The 17,709-nt window shown below is 35.0% G+C and overlaps 1 protein-coding gene across 2 annotated transcripts in view; it reads left to right on the top strand.

The window, feature by feature from the left end:
- Window positions 1-17,709, top strand: part of gabbr1a (gamma-aminobutyric acid (GABA) B receptor, 1a) — a 162,952-nt gene that overhangs the window by 97,549 nt on the left and 47,694 nt on the right. For both annotated transcript variants that reach the window (XM_087284439.1, XM_087284438.1), the window contains exons 16-20: window positions 5,673-5,823; window positions 8,148-8,280; window positions 8,944-9,060; window positions 14,748-14,855; window positions 15,078-15,171. In XM_087284439.1, coding sequence (XP_087140565.1) covers window positions 5,673-5,823; window positions 8,148-8,280; window positions 8,944-9,060; window positions 14,748-14,855; window positions 15,078-15,171 — 603 coding nt within the window. The remainder of the gene's footprint in view (window positions 1-5,672; window positions 5,824-8,147; window positions 8,281-8,943; window positions 9,061-14,747; window positions 14,856-15,077; window positions 15,172-17,709) is intronic.

The raw sequence follows: 17,709 nt of genomic DNA, 5'->3' as shown, positions 1-17,709 counted from the left end.
ACCACAACCAAACTTTTGCCTCGTGTATGATTTTCACCGCATTCTGTGACCGGAATAACACACGCAGCTTTCTGACACTACCTGCCGTGTGCATCTAAGTTTCCGGGAAATGCGGAGGGTTTTTTTCTTTCATACGCTGTGCGGTATCAAACATTGCATGAAAAATACACGCTTAGAGCAGCTCCTCGAATCAAAAATCTCGTTTGTCGCGAGGGACATAAATGAATTCCCTGAATGAAAGAGCCCAACTGCAGTTAATGTCCACCATTTAGTAATTTGCCAAATAATTTGACTACAGATGTCCATGTAAACACAGTCGCTTTGTCCCCTATGTGTGTATTTTGACTCTGAAACTCAGCGCGCCCAAATAGACACTCCCACACCATCCCTCTTTAGTTCCTCTGACACTCCCCCCTAAACAAAGCTGGACACGCCCACTTTTCTGACTTTTACCAAAGTAGAGGTGTGAAAACACCCCGCTGAAACGAGGGGGTTTCATGGCCCTTTAAGAGCAAGTGGTGTCCCCTTGTGGTTTGGCCGAATGGGTTTAGTATAGCGAGGATTGGTTTAGTGTTTATTGCCACCCTTCCTAGAAAGATTAAAATACAGGAGAAATACAGGAAAATACCTTTTGCTAGATGATAGCTGTAAAGAATTGCAAAAATACGGGAAAATCCTGTGAATAACGGGAGGGTTGATTGGTATGAGTGCATATCAGATTGAGCAAACATTTAGCTTTAACAATTAGAAACTTTAACCATTAGTTTAGTCAATTCTCAAACAATTAAACACTGGATTTCATTAATTCTTTTTCCTTCTGCTTAGTCCCTTTATTTATCAGGGGTCGCCACAGCGGAATGAAACTTATCCAGCATATGTTTTACACAACGGATGCCCTTCCAGCAGCAACCAATTTAGAGTTTGAGTGTGTTTGTGAATGTTAGAGTGTGTGGGTGTTTTGCAGTACTGGGTTGTGGCATCTGCTGCGTAACACTTATGCTGGAATAGTTGGCGGTTCATTCCACTGTGTCAACTCTTGATAAATAATGGACTAAGCTGAAGGAAAATCCATGAACGAATGACATTTTGAAATTTGAACCAAAGTTTAATTATACTCTAAGGGTAGAGGTCTGCAACCCGACCAGATTTCTTGCAGCGCGGAATTAAGTTTCTAAATAAAACGTGATAGCCGTCAGTAACTTAGCTAATTTGAACAGGAGCAGGCGGTCTAACAATATAGTGCTCCCGAGTCCCAACATTATTTCGGAAAAGCATATCTGTGATTTCCTCATTCTCATTGAGCACCGGTACAGCCAGTGTTCACAACTATTACGCATGATGAATGCATGACCAGTGCTTTCTCTGCACATTTTCTCTGCACTTTTTTTTCACACAGTCTGTGCGCGCATCATCTGCATAACGGTCCTGAGAGTGGGCTTTACCATGGCAGAGAAAACGGAAGATGCGCTGTCCTTGAAGGACTTTTAGCTTGCATTAGAAAACGGTCAGTTTACTCTTAGGAAACCCACATCAGGCAAGTCTGATGTATGGGAGTCTTTTTTATGCATCATAGATGCAAATGGAAAAAAAATCCTTTGCGCGATTTTATAATATCTCAAAGTTTATAGTTTATAGTTTATAAAGTTTATAGTATCTCAAAGGCACAAGACTGGAACCTGAGGTTTAAGGTGGCACTCATGTCTCATCACAAAGGGGCAAACAAAACTGACATTTAGCCTACAGTTTTATCTGTTATATCTTTCTTTTGGTAGTACCAATTTAAACGTGAGATTTTGGAAACCAGATCTAAGGCCCGTTTACACTATTACTTTTTAGTTTTAAAACAGTGTTTTAGAATGAAAACGATCCACATCCACACTGGTGTTTCACCCAGCGTCTGAACAGCTCTCCGTCCACACTATACCACTGAAAACGCACATCACGCACACACACTCTGGCATGCACTGCAGCCATGAGAGCTATGCATGTCGGAGGTCATACAGTGAATGACGCTCATATAAACACGTAGCTACATGATGCCTCAACATATTTGATGTCAAGTTGCTAATATCAACATGAAAATAGACAGTTCCTCAATTCAATTTATTTCTAGAGCACTTTCAACAAACCACAATGAAAAAAAAAACACATAAAACACATGCAAACATACCAGAACCAAAATACATAAACTCACAACGCATGATTAAAAGTTTAAGAAAATAAGTGTGTTCTCAGTGACCTCTGAAAAGACTCAAAAGTTGCCGCTGTTCTTATGGAGAGTGGAAGGTTGTAGTCTTGGAGCTGCTACTGAAAAAGCTCTATCACCTTGACATTTCAAGCATGATCAAGGAACTTACACATAGAGTCGATCCTTAGAGCGAAGAGATCTCATGGGTTGGTGTATATTAATTAACTCAGAAATATACTTAGGGGCCAGGCCATGGACGGATTTAAAAACATACAGCAGTACATACAGCCAGTGTACGGAAACCAGTACAGGTGTAATGTGCTCTCGTTTTTTTTTGCCTGTTGAAAGCCTAGCAGCTGCGTTCTGGACCAGCTGCAGTCGCAGCATATCATGCTTTCATTTTATTTTTAAGAGAGTGAAATAACGTAGCAGGGTGAAGTAAATGAGGTTATAAAGTACACTGTTCCCTTTAAAGATTTATCTGACGTGTCTTCTGGAGTTTGTTTTCCATATCAAACCTGCAAAGTCTAAACTTAGGGTACAAGCAAAGGATGCAAGACTGAACTTTGTTTAGGCTACTTAATATTGAGAAAAAAGCCCCAATCAGATAATATCTGCAGCCCTGTCTCCGTTTTCAGATTTCTCCGTTTTCCCCTATTCACACTGACCCAAAGCAGAAGCGTTTTAGAATAAAAGCACCGTTTTCAGCACTCGAAAACTCTGGCGTAGTGTGGACGGATGACATGAAAAACTAATGCATTTTACAACAAAAATATATTAGCGTAAACGGGGCATAAATTTTGTGGGAATGATTGGGTCGAGTAAAAAATTATTCTAAGCGGGGGGCAGGTAAACAAAGGCTGAATATTCAGCGTGAGCGGTCGGATACGGAATAAAACCTCCTGGGAGCGGGATTATAAAAACAGTCCAGCGCAGACCTCTACTTTAAGGAAAAACTACTCATTTTAGCAGAAACACTACACAGTAATGAAATTTTAGAGTTTGAACCAACATTAAATTATACTTTGAGGAAAAACTACTCATTTTAGCAGGAAAAAATTACAGTAGTTTTTTAAAGTTGGTTCAAAGTATAATTTTTTATGTGATTATTTTCCAACAACTTTGAACAAATGGTTTACTTTGAATCTTTATCCATTTTTTTTTACAACACACACACACACACACACACACATTTATCTCTCACTGCATTGCAGTCTCAAATGTCACTCCTGACCCGTCATCCTGAAAAAAATATCAACAAACATAGTGTCAGTTTGACAAACCCGAGCACCAGCTGTCACCAACACATGTCCCTCACGGTCAGCTTGGCATCGCCGATAATGACACGCTTTCCTCTGACAGACAAAAAAACTCTCATTTTAACTCGTGTCAGGGCCTGTCATTTGTTCGCCTGTTTCAGAAAGTGATGCACACAAGACAGTAATCATCACGGTGATTATTGCTCCCACCAGAATCCTGCTTTTTTGGTTATAATTATAGTGACAGATTGAATAGCAAGATGTTGGTTTTATAATTATAAAGTAGTCACAGTTCCTGTAAGATTGATAACATTCGTGGTGATACAACACGTATACAATGCATTCGCTATAGGGCTGTAATTGACACTGTTAGCTCATTTGATGTGTGAATGATCTGTGAAATGTTAAGGTAGTTGTGATAATTTAGGCTGGTGTTGTCACTGATGTTTTTGTTAAAGAAATGAAAGCTGTTTAGCCGACTGTGTGAAATCAATGGCCAAGAGTGGTTTGTTCTGTAGCTAAAGGGACTAATAATATTGGTCAGTTTATTTATTTTGTTTTTATTAATTAGTTTATTTGTTCATATACTTATTTCTATATTTATTTATTTATGGATTTATTTATTTATTTATTTAGTTTTCATTTATTTGTTTATTTGTTTATTTATATATTTATATATTTATTTGCTTGTTTTATTTTTTATATTTATTTATTTTATATTTATTTATTAATTATTTTTTTTACTAATTTGATAATTTATTTAATTTTTATATTTATTTGTTTATTTGATTATCACTTTAGTTGTTTGTTTGTTTATTTTTGTTTTTGTTTATTTTATGTGTTTTAATTTCGTTTTTTATTTCTATTTTTATGTATTTGTTTATTAATTAATTAATTTATTTATTTGTCTGCTTATTTTTATGTGTTATTGATTTTATTTATTTATTTTATTTATTATTATCATTATTATCATTATAGTTATTGTTATTATTATTTTTATTATTATTATTATTATTATGTAAAATTCATTTAATAATCATTTTTGTATTATTATTTGTATTGATTTTTCGAACAAATTATTATTGACTATCAGCTTATTCGTCTAATTACAGTATATGATCTATTATAGCACAGTACCATAATTCTTTCAACTCGTTTAATTAGTACATTGTTACACTGTTTCATTTAAATAATAATTTAGTAATTTTGATAAAGTATTAATCTAATTTAAGTTATTGCAATTATTGATTATTTGACCCATTCCTGGAATCTTGCATTCATTTGTTACATTTTTTTCTAATGTTTATTTGTTTTTTGGGAAGAAGTACTCCCAGCTCCATTTAACACCTCTTTAAATCTGTTTCACAGAATTCTCCAGATTTCTCGCTAAATTGAGCGAAGAGTGTGAAAAGTGTCAAAGAAGTCAGATTGCGTTTGGTCCTGCTTAAGTGTGAATGTTGCGATCTTCCTTTTTGTTTATTTGTTTATTTGTTGTTTGTTTGTTCATTGTGTTTTTATAGTTTTTTATTTGTTTGTTTATTTATATTTATATATTGTTTATTTTTTATTATTATTTATTTCTATATTTGTTTGTTTATTTAATTTAATTGATGTATTTATTTAATGTTTTATGTATTTATTTTATTTTATTTTTTTCATTTTTATTTATTTATTTATTTATTTATTTATTTATATTTATTTATTTATTTATTTATTTATCTTTTTATTTATTTATTTATTTCAGTTTTTATTTATTTAATGTTTTTTTTGTATTTTGGGAAGCAGTTCCTCCAGCTCCATTTAACACCTCTTTAAATCTGTTTCACAGAATTCTCCAGATTTCTCGCTAAATTGAGCAGAGAGTGTGAAAAGTGTGAAAGAAGTCAGATTGCGTCTGGTCCTGCTTAAGTGTGAATGTCGCGAGCTTCCTTTTTTCCCCCCAGAAAATTTTCCACACGATTGACGTGTCAAACCGGCCCAGTGGCCTTATTTCACAGCAAACCGTCTGTCAGAAACCTCCATTAATATTCTCCGCTCGTCATGTGTTCTGAAGTCTGACAGCGCAGATGAAGCTAATGACTCTCTACTTGGCTTTTTTCGCTCTTCAAACTGTCAATGAAGTCAATCACAGTTTTTCTCTCTCCATCTGGTGTCACCGCTCTGTGATCTGACGCTCTTATCTGCAGTTTCTCTGATATTTCGTCTCTGTTTTGTGATGTTGACAGGCCTCAGTCCACCGGCAGACCAGACCAAAGTGATAAAGGAGTTCAGGTATCTCTCTCAGAAGCTCTTTGTCTCCGTGTCTGTGTTTGCTGGACTCGGGATCCTGCTGGGCATCGTCTGCCTCTCATTCAATATTTACAACAGCAGCGTCAGGTCAGTGTAATCACATCAAAACAAATACATGTGCAGTTAAAGTCAGAATTATTAGCCCTCCTGTATATTTTCCTCCAATTTCTGCTTAACGGACAGAATATTTTTCGACACATTTCTAAACATAATAGTTTTAATAACTCATTTCTAATAACTGATTTATTTTATCTTTGCCATTATGACAGTACATAATATTTTACTAGAGATTTTTCAAAACACTTCTATACAGTTAAAAGTGACATTTAAAGGCTTAACTCGGTTAACTAGGCAAGTTAGAGTAATTGGGCAAATCATTGTATAACGATGGTTTGTTTTGCAGGCTATCGGAAAAAATATATAGCTCAAGGGGGCTGATAATTTTGACCTTAAAATGATTCTTAAAAAAATGAAAAACTGCTTTTATTCTAGCCAAAATAAAACAAATAAGACTTTCCCCTGAAGAAAAAATATTATAGGAATTACTGTGAAAATGTCCTTGCTCTGTTTAGCATCATTTGGGAAATATTTGGAAAAGGAAAAATCACTAATCATTTTCACCTCAGCTGTATTTGTGTTTACCTTTTCAATTTATTTTTACATTTAGCTTATGTTCAACAATATTTAAATAACTTTTTTTGTTAGGTTTTCCTAGGTCATGTGGAAAATAATACCACTGTAATAAATAGAACATTGATAATATGGATACGTATAATCATACACAAACACCATAAAACCACTCACTACTTCAGTTTGTTAAACAGGAAAGTGTCTGGAGCGTTTGTAAATATTAATGATAATTTCTACATGTTTGTTGATCAGATACCGTGCATTAAAAGCATGGACAGTAATTGTGGAAGACATAAATGCATATGCACACACACATATATAACAAAAAATAATTGTGTTTGTTAAGTAACATAAACAGTTAACTAATGCTGTAAAAATATAATGTTAATGTTGGTTCAGTCAATAATTAACGTTAACACAATAAATATGGAAAATAATATGTAATAATTATATTATTATATATAATAATTATATTATTATTATATAATATAATATAGTAATAATATAATTATAAATATTGAAAAACAGGTGCACAAAAATATTAATATTCAGTATTTTAATATAGTTTATTTACAATTACATCCCTTTGATTTTTTTTTTAATTGGTCAAGGGGGAACGAAAAGGAAAACATTCAGCCAGTTGTAGTTATTGCTGCCATTCATAACACCCCATTTACACGGGGCGTCAGCTTCAACGCTTCCCATGCTCTTTGAATGGGATGACGTGAGGCGTTGCCAAGCTGCATTATGGATCCATCAGCACTGCTTCAGTGGCGTTCATTGCTGCAGAAGTTGGGACTCTCTCAACTTTTCAAGTGCCGATGGAAGCGTCAGCCAATCAGATCGCTTAATGCAAATACATCAGCTTAGAAAGTAGCCGATTGCTGACTAATTAATTGGCTGATGCTGCTATGACGATTGCCTCAGCCCCAAATTCAGACATGCTCTCTGACAAACGTTGACCCTAAAGCCCAGTGTGAATGGGGCGTAATAGATGAGGAACAACAAGACACGAAACTGCTATTTAAGTGAACTTGTTCATTATAAACAAGCTGTGGATGTTTAAATCCTTATAGAAAAATAAAGTTTCACACAAAAGTAGTTATTAGAAATAAGACAACGATTACAAAATTTTACACAATTACAATATATATATTTTTTTTTAAACTCTAAAAATGAGCCTCACACATGTTTGAGAGATAAAATGAAATTATCTTAGATAACATTTGTAATAAAATCCACTCTAAACTGCAGAGTAAAGTTTTGGCACTTCAAATAACAGAAGCTTATGTTTAAAACTCATAAATTTAAAAAAATAATTATCAGACAATGCATCATTAATTAATGCATTATTATTTATAATAGAGAATGAATTTATATTTGATGCTAATAATATAAATAAAATTACTATTTAAATATTAAAAATAATGCAGGGCAAATTAGCTATAAAATAGCAAAGTGGATTTAAAGAATATAGAAATACATATATAATATAGAATAAATCAATTTTACTGCAGTATCTAATGTAAAGGAATAGGGGTTTATTGTAAGTTGTTACTTTAATTCTAACAAAATTGTTTAAAACATATGTTTAAACTTTTGAATAATAAAATGTATTTTAATCATTATCAGGTAATGTATGATCAGTTAGTGAGTTGTTATTTATAATGGAGAAGAAAATTAGATTTTTCTTTATTTTAAGGCTCCTTGTCAGTTCCAACACTTTATTTGATCTCATATCAGAAGCTTGTCATTTAGGTGTTGATTTCTTCATCTGACAGGTACATCCAGAACTCTCAGCCGTATCTGAACAACATGACCGCGGTGGGTTGTGTTCTGGCTCTGGCCGCTGTCTTTCCTCTGGGCATCGATGGCCTCCATGTCCGTAGATCACAATTCCCTGTGGTTTGCCAGGTACTGTTGGAAACATTATAGCCCCTTTTTTAATCGCCACTGCCTCTCATTTGTAGGCATGGGATGATAACCGGTTTCAAGGTTTACTGTGGAAAAGTCAAGGTTTTAAAACCTCAAGATTTTTCTATTATACCATTCCTACAGTATATGTACTTTTTTTAGCTTGTTTTTATGAATATTTTATTCAGTTTTTTAGGGCAACAGTTTTTTCAGCAGAAAACAACCCACCACATCTAAAGCTACTTGTCAGCCCACGATTCAGGAAACATTTGAAAAACAAATTGTTTATAAACCAACATCCAAGCATGCAATATACCTGAACAAGGCAGTGGCTTACTTTATATCCCCTGAAAAGAAAGATATCCAAAGATGATATATCAAATTGTAAAGAAATCTGTGTTCTTGAAACTAATGAAGACAGCAGGAGTCTATGATTTATTTTCATTGTTTAGCCTGACGTGTTTATGGTTCCAAAAATTTTTAAATGTTTCTTAAAAAGTAGTATAGTTGGAGGGAAAAAAGTAGTAGGGGGAAATAGATTTTATGCCGACATTTACAAAAAGAACATATGTCTTATACTTATCTTATGAAGATGTAAAAATGAATGTCTGTTTTGTAGCTGCATGTAGCACTGAATAAAGTCTTTCTGTGGTTGTGTTGTAGTTTCGGCTGTGGCTGCTGGGACTGGGCTTCAGTTTGGCCTATGGCAGCATGTTCACCAAGATCTGGTGGGTTCATACTGTTTTCACCAAGAAAGATGAGAAGAAGGAGAAAAGGAAGGTAAATGTGATAAGTGGGCACTACATTACTGCTATGTGTTAATTTATTGTGTTTTTCAGACTTTCTTTGAACATTGTAATGGGGTATATGCACATGGACTTCTAATTTTCAGTCATCCTAGTCATGAGTCAGTCTCTCTCTTTTGTATGTTGTGGTGCTGTATTTATACCATATAACTGTAGTGTATTGAGTCTGAGATGGGACTCGCATATCAGGAATTTGTTGTGTTGGCAAAAAGAAAGAAGAAAAGCCCGCATGTGTTTAGCGTTTTTCCTTATCTTAAACACAACAGTAATCTGGCAGTGATTGTGCTGCTTTTTGTCGGGGTTAATTATTGTGATATCCCAATTGCAACAGAGAAATACTGTAGACTGTAATAGACTAATACTGTAGGGAGATGTCACTGTAGATTGATGACATTTCATGCCGTTCAGCCTTATAATTTTACAATGTCAGCAAAATCACCTATTTCGTCCTTACTTTAGACATTACACTAGAGAATCTTTCAAACACTAGCTCTAAAGTGACGTTGGTGAATTAGTAAAAGCTTCTGCTGTTCTGACTGTCAACTGCCGATGTAAATGAATGGCGGAAGAAAGTAGTTCCTAATACAAAAAGATTTTTATACTCTCCATGTTTGATTTTCTTTTTATATACAAGATTATGGCGTCGAACTGCTGTATAAACGTAATATCACACTCGTAGCATTGTGATGTGGCTGTACTGTATATCGTCATCCGATATACAGCCACATTGCACTGCTACTCAAGTGATATTGCTCATTTGTAAATTTAATCAAATTAAAATAGTTTTAAGCTTATGTTTAAACTTAGCAAAAATATTTTACAATGTTATAGGACTAATGTAAAAATATTTTAATAATTATCAGTTAATATGTTATCAATTAATTAATAATTATTTATAATACATAATCAGTTTAAAAAAAACAGTGGACTGCAAAATTATTTTGGAAAAAATAAATATTTGTTATAATTTTTTTATATTATTTTACAAATACATTAGTAATAATTCATAGCAAAATATTACATAATAAAACATTCAACAGCACAAACATTTCCTATTGTGCCATATAAGCGTTTTGAATCATGAGGATGCGTCCACACAGACCTAATTCATTTAATTGAAATTACATTTCGCTTAATCACAGCGATGACAGGACTTTGCGTTTTTCAGTAACCCCTTAATTATTTTGGATAATTTTGCCGAATCTGCAGATATGATGAGCAGCGAGTAGGCATTACGCAGAGCTACTCAGAGTTCACTGCATATTAAACAATCCACAGAGCTAGATGAAGCTTCCCAGCATGAAAAAGAGGATAAAACATCTCACACACTCTTCAGTCTGCTTCACTCTAACACAACATAAATAAACACACTATTAGCATCCTGACACGTGTGCTTGCTCTGATCCTGTGTCCTAAAGCAATAAGACACGGCATTAGGGAAACCCAAAGACCTCATCAAACGACGACCAGATTACCCAGGCTGTGGAATATAGATGAATATGGATGAGCGTTAAACTTCTTTTTACGGAAATCCGACCTTCAGGGGGCTTTATTATTCAAGCGCTCCGCACGACGAATCGAGATGACTTTCAACTCTCCTGATGTCCATAATGGGGCAATTTGCCTAAGTGGTTCGACAGCACTTGAAGAAAGTTCGGCGCTCAGGCAGAATGTGGTGAAACGGAGGCTCTCGGGTCATTTGACGCCTGCACGGCGATTAAGGCGGAGAGAGAAAGAGAGAGAGAGGAGAAAGTGTGCTGCGAAATTCACTTCTATCCCGTTTTCCCAGTCTGCCAGCCCAGAGGGAGCCTGCGGCCAGGGATTAATGGATGCAGTATGAACTTAAAATAACTCCACATTTGTAACACACCACTTTCGTCATGTTTGCTGGTGATTGGCATTCCCGCTTTCCTGTTACCCACCATGCAATGCAAGTAAACACAATTGTTATGGTGTCAGAGCCATTCCATCATTCACCTTGACAGGAAAATAAATGTGTAATTGAGAAGGTGGCAGTTCTTTAAAAATGTAGTTATTTTGTGTCGTTCCAAAACCAATTTGATTTTATAAAGTCAAAATTGACTTCAAAATAGTTTCCAAGGCTGTTTCTTTGTATGCGTTCTTGTCTGTACTTGCGTTCTTGTGTCCTTGTGAAACGTCATTAACTGTCGCCGAAGTATTGTTCCAATTCAAAGTTTACATCTTGCCAAGTACAGATAAAATTCCCGGATGTGTACTTGCTCCGCCCCTTTTGTCAAGGATGCTTTTAGAGGTCCAATCCAAGAATGCATTGCAGCATAATCAGCAAAAGCTAATGACGGAGGAGAAAACCGCACGATTTTAAAAATCTCCTCTGTTGTGTTACAAGTTTTAAGAGTTTTTCAGGAGAGAATGTAGTTGTTTTAAACTCTAATCAGCCGTTTGTTTACATAGATAGCACGTCTTTGGCGATGCACCTCAGCTTATGCGAACTCTGACCCCCAGCTTGTCAGCGGGAGCTTCGTTATCACCTCTCCCGCTGAGAGCACCTTTACAGCCAAGTCCATCAAGGATGTACCGCTGGATTGCATCTGTCATTGTAGTTAATACATGATATTTAATACATTTTGTGCGTATATAACAGACAGTTTTTGGTCTTATAAATCTATTATTTGTTATCAGGTGTATTATTTTGTCTGTCACCTTTTATAATTATCTTTAAATATGTTACCGTTTTGTACAAGGTTGTCTTTGTTTACCAAATTGCTTTACGTTATCTTTATTTCTTATTGCATGCGTCTTGTACTTTATACTTGTATAAAGTCTATTGTAGTTTATTAAATCTGATAATAAAAGACACAAGTCTGTGTATAACCCATTTCACTTCACATTTAGGGTGATTTATGTTTACATTTTCTTAAATCAAAAGTATAGATTTGTTATATAATACTAAGACCGTAACTTGTATAATTAAATCATTTTATTTTTAATGAACAGTAAAACCGATGAATCCATGGAGAGGTAAGTGATGTTATAAAGTACACTTTTAACGACCAGTCAGGTTTAACCTCTCATCGGAAAGATGGCTCTCACTGAGCAGTATGGAGTCCCTTTTACTAAACTGGGGCGTTAGGACCCACACAGACTGCTGGTTGAGCGCCTACTGCTGGCCTCACTAACACCACTTCTGGCAGCAACCTGACTTTACCATGTGGTCTCCCATAGAAACTTACTCTATGGCTGCGAGACCTGGATGATCAAGAAGACAGACAGAAAATCGATCGCCACCTTCAATTTGTGGTGCTGGAGGAGACTGTTGTGCATCCCGTGGACAGCAAGAATCTCCAGCAAAGAAGTTCTAGAGTGCATCATGAAAAAGACCTCGCTGAAAGCCAAGATTACCAAACAGAAATGATCCAATTTTGGCCATGTCATGCTTAGCAATTCACTTGAGAAGGCAGTCATGCTGGGAATGGTCAGCAGAAGTAGGAACAAAGGCTGCCCAAGAACTTGTTGGCCTGATGCTGTCAAATCTGATACCAACGTGAGCATGCGAAAACTTAAAAAAGCGGTGATTAATAGAGTTGTGTTGAGGGAAATGATCCATAGAATGACCGTAAATCAACTTTGATTGAACGGATGATTAATTGATTGAATGTTATCAAAGACGAGTAACCACTCTAATAAAGAGAACTAAGTGTGTACATACATTATAATAACTTGACAATATGTTACTCCTGAATCCCTCCTATACATGTAGCTTTAAACAAATATTTAACATTTATAATTAGTGCTTCAGTTATTTAGTTATTCTTCTGTATCTTCAGATTTACGGGTCCCGAACTATGCAAGCCAGTGGCGACAGTGGCAAGGAAAAAACTTCACCAATTAGCAAAAGCGAAGAATTAAAAAACCTTGAGAGAGAGAGAGACCAGGCTCAATTGGGCACGAACATTTCCCCTCTGGCCAAATGTCTTGTGCAGAGCTGCAGTCTAGGTGCAGAAGGCTGGAAAATGCTGGAGACGCTTGGTTTAGCGAAGACTCGTCTGTCCCTGGAGCATCACAGGAATAAAGAACTCCACTCCTTTGTAAAGACCACCACTGAAGCCACTTATCATCCGGCCTGGTCCAGGATTATAGCAACCTTGGGATCATCTTGTTGCTGGTCTTGGATCACATTGGTGGCACTGCATAGTCTCTGGGGGCCTTGGGATGAGTATCCCCAGGTGGAAATAGAGAATAAAGAAAATAATTAGCATAGCTGCTCTTCATATTGTTTATAAACGAGATGCAAAAAAAAAACCCTGCGTGGAGCACATTCATGCATCATACCGCTATGTGATGCATTAAGTGTATGCTTTAATAAAAAGATAGGTCTTTATCAGGAGCCTCGGACATTAATAAAACAAAACGAATAAACAAACAAACTTGACTGGGCAGGCTGGCAGGGATCAGAACTGGAAACAGGACAGGGCTATAAACGATGATGAACTGGCACAGGACAGCAGGCATGAGGAGAATATAAGCAGAAATAATCAACAAACAAACAGGTGAACATGATAAACTAATAATGGGTTAACAAGGAGGGTGGGACTAGACATTAGACGGGAGAGCACATGACACAAGAACACCACAAGCGATGTGCTCACATAAAACGGGACAAGAACACGCAGTCAATGAAAGAACTCATTAACCGCGCGTTTACATTAATCAACAAGACTAAAGCACTGACACATAAACAGACGCTACAACATAAACAGAGGCAATACACGAGCACACAATAAATTAAAACACCTTACCGTGCGCTCACACATATGCAACGTGCATGTTTCATCTCAGCCCCAACCGGAACCAAAACCAAACAGACTGAGATGCTGAGGATGAAACAGCGCAATGCCGACAGAACAAAACACAAATGGAGCACAAGAGCGCGTCCCAAGCACACTCAGAAGCGGGAGCGCGCACGATCTGCGCGTGCTCACGACAGCACCAGAGACACACACAATGACAAAAAATGAGTGCTCGACTCAAGAAAACTTGAGCCAAGCACAACAGGACAGGACAAGACAGAGCTAGTGTCCGGACTCTGCCACCAAAACAAGAATTTACAAGAACAGAGTGGCAGAACACTGACAACGTCTGTCTGAGCTATTGGGCGTGGTTAACATACTTAACCACGCCCCTTCAGTTGTTTGCTTTGACAACAAACAGAAATGATGAAGATGAGGTGTCTGTTAGGTTGTAATATCTCTCTTGAAACCCTCTTCCAGATCTTTCTTAATGAAATGCCTACTTCACTACATCCAATTAGATTCCGGTAGTACACAAGCCACACCCACTGTTCTCATTTAATATTACGTTTCTTTTGGAACTGCTCCATAATATGCAAATAAAAAAAAATAGTCGCTCTTATGTTTTATGTGGACTTTAATGTCCTTGTGAAAAAAATTGGACTGCCTGAGAATCGACAAGTCAATTAAATTTAGTTTTTAGAATAAACAATCCATTACATAAAGAACAACACATACACATAATAGATTTTCTTCTTTCTCCAATATAAATGCTACTATACAGTGTTGAAAGCTGCTGTGCATGAACAGCTATTTCTGCTTGTTATGGTCTCGATGTTTTGTGTCCATGTAACACAAACTAATAATTACGTCGTTGTTATGTTGTTCGCAGCACTTGGAGCCGTGGAAGCTGTACGCCACCGTCGCCGTTCTGCTGGCTATTGATGTTCTCTCTCTGCTTATCTGGCAGATCATGGACCCGCTGCACATAACCGTGGAGGTCGGTGACACTTTATTATTTTTATTATTTTTATTCTTCTTCTTGTTACTGTGATTTTTATGATGCCCTTCCTCTGAGGTGCCTTGGCAAATTTCTGCCGAGCAAGCTCAACGAAGTAGGTGTTAATGGTGAAGGATTGTAGCGCTGCATTGACCTCAATCTCTGTCCTTTAAAGTGCTCTCCTCGCTCTCTCTCTTGTTTTTTTTTTCTCGCTGGAAGCAGCAGTTCACTAAAGAGGCTCCTAAAGAAGATCTGGATGTGTTGATTCAGCCGCTTCTCGAGCACTGCAGCTCAAAGAAGATGAACACGTGGCTTGGTGAGTGTCCAGTATTGAATCGACCTCTTTTAAGTGGTCATTACTGAGTTTTTTTTAGCTAATAATCCTAAATATTAAAGACTAAAGAAGATAAAAAGTATTAGCTAACAATATAAATTATTTATTTTTTATTCCACCAAATCACTGTTTGACAGTAGATTTAATAATGATTTTTAATTTGAACAAACCACTGATAAGGATGAAACTTTTTCTATGAAGTGAATTATAATGATAGATAAAGATGTTTTGTTGTTCAGTTTATTAAGATTTTTTATTATTATTTTTTTGATCAACACAATGTTGTTAATTTGTATTTAATTTAATTTAATTTTTTATTTGTTATTTTATTTAATTAATTTTTTATAATATTTTATTTATTTATTTTGATTTTATGTTATTTTATTTTTATTTTTACTTTATTTTATTTTATGGTATTTTATTTTTGTTTTGATTTTATTTGATTTTATTGTTTTCATTTTGTTTATTTTATTTCATTTGCGTTTTTCTTTTTCTTTTCTTTTCTTTTCTTTATTTTTTCTTTTTTCTTTTTTCTTTTTTACTTTTCTTTTTCTTTTCTTTTCTTTTTTATTAAGTTTAGATTTTTTTTATTTGATTTGATTGTATTTTTATTGTATTTTTATTTTTTTTCTTAATTTAATTTAATTTAATTTTGTTTTGTTTTGAAAACCTTTGTTGTGCAACCTCAGAATTATTACAATATATCAGGTCAGTTATATAAACTTTTATTTGTCATTTTTGACAGCGGCTTTAACAGGGATTTTTAATTAGAGGAACAAACCACTAATCATAAATATTTAATAGTTGTTCTACTCAAGATTATCAATATATCATTAACAAATAAACATGGCATTTTCTCCACCTTTTACCCACTTAAATTATCCTATCGGCTGTGTATTTGACACCTCTAGTCTAGAACACTTTGTTTTATTTATGTATACTGTATATATCTAAGTTTAATAATACTAATAATAAGTTTTATTTATGATGCGCTGTTCTTAAACTCAAAACACTACAAGAAATACAATAACAAATTAAAAATGCTGAGAATTACAAGCTTGCATGAAATCCCATTAACAAGACAGACATCACATTGCAATAATACAACGAACAATAAAGAACAATAAATAAGTGAAATGCATTATTTTTTTACATACTAATCTAAATTTGATTTTTTTATGTTTAACAATGACTTTTTTAATAATTTATTTTTATAATTTATTTTCTTAAATCATCCTTTGGACTCTACTCTTGACAGTCTTAATTATGATCAAATATTAAATTATGATGATAAATTATTATGCATTTTTCAGGATTTATGTGTTTTAATTGACTTATTTAGATTTCTTTTTCTTTAAGTCATCCTGTAGACTCTGTAGAGTTTGACGTTGATGTTTATTAACATTAAATATTAACTCAGGTTTACTCAATCAATTTATAATGACATGAAATAATAATCATTTAATTTTCTGCTTAGTTTGCTTGCTTAAATCATCCTGTTAGCTCAGCGTTTGACACCTCTGATCTAGAAAATTATTATTTTAGCTATTTATGAATATCCGAGAGTTTAATTATCCATATGGTTGCGTCTCACTGATACAATCTGTCTCCCAAAATTAATTAATAGTTTGTTATATACTCTTTCCACCGGTTCATTTTATATTCCTCTCACCACTTCACAAGTCTGTCTCTCTCTCTTTCTTGGACTTTTCCTCTTGCTCTGACTTCTATCAGAGCGCCGCAGTGTAAAATTTAATTTTGTGGGTCAGTGCCCAGGTCTGGATCTCTCTCGCACTGTACAGGAAGATAATATTACAGAGAAGAAAAAAAAAAAAAACTTCCCTGAACTCAAAACTAGATTAAACTCTAACTAATGTGACTTATTAGGCCATCTCTTCTCACTCACTTCCTTTTACATTTTTCTTTTTATTTATATTTATTTGATTGTCTTTTAATTTATTTATAAACCTTTTAAAAGGAGATACAGAAAAGACAGAAATGAGGCGAGTGATTTAAAATAACATTTATATTTTTTTGCTTGTTTTTTTTGCTCTACTTTCTTGATGATTTGTGAATTGTTGCCACTGTAATTTGAAAAATAATTTACCGAAATGCACAAAAACATTTTCTATTTTTTTGTATTAAGTAAATGAAGTAATATGATAACAGAGCAGTGGTTTATTAATCCCTGTTAGGGTAAACTCATTTGCTACAATTAACATCAATACAATAAACATTGCTGATGCCCTTCCAGCCTACCCAGTACTGGGAAGCATCCATACACACTCATACACTACGGCCAATTTACTTTATTTAATTCACCCATAGCACATGCCTTTGAACTGTGGGGGAAACCGGAGCACTAGGAGTAAACAGACATGAACACGGGGGGAACGTGTTCCACACAGAAATGCTGACTGAGCCAGTTTGAACCAACTTGAACCAGCGAACTTCTTGTTGTGAGGCGACAGTGCTAACCATGTCACCCCCACTGACTTTCTTATTAGGTTTTATACATAA

This window comes from Danio rerio, chromosome 15 (genome assembly GCF_052040795.2).
Source record: "Danio rerio strain M-AB ecotype USA chromosome 15, GRCz13ab, whole genome shotgun sequence".
In the NCBI taxonomy this organism is placed as follows: Eukaryota; Metazoa; Chordata; class Actinopteri; order Cypriniformes; family Danionidae; genus Danio; species Danio rerio.
Note: the sequence above shows the minus strand (reverse complement) of the source record. Positions and strands in the feature narration are given on the sequence as shown.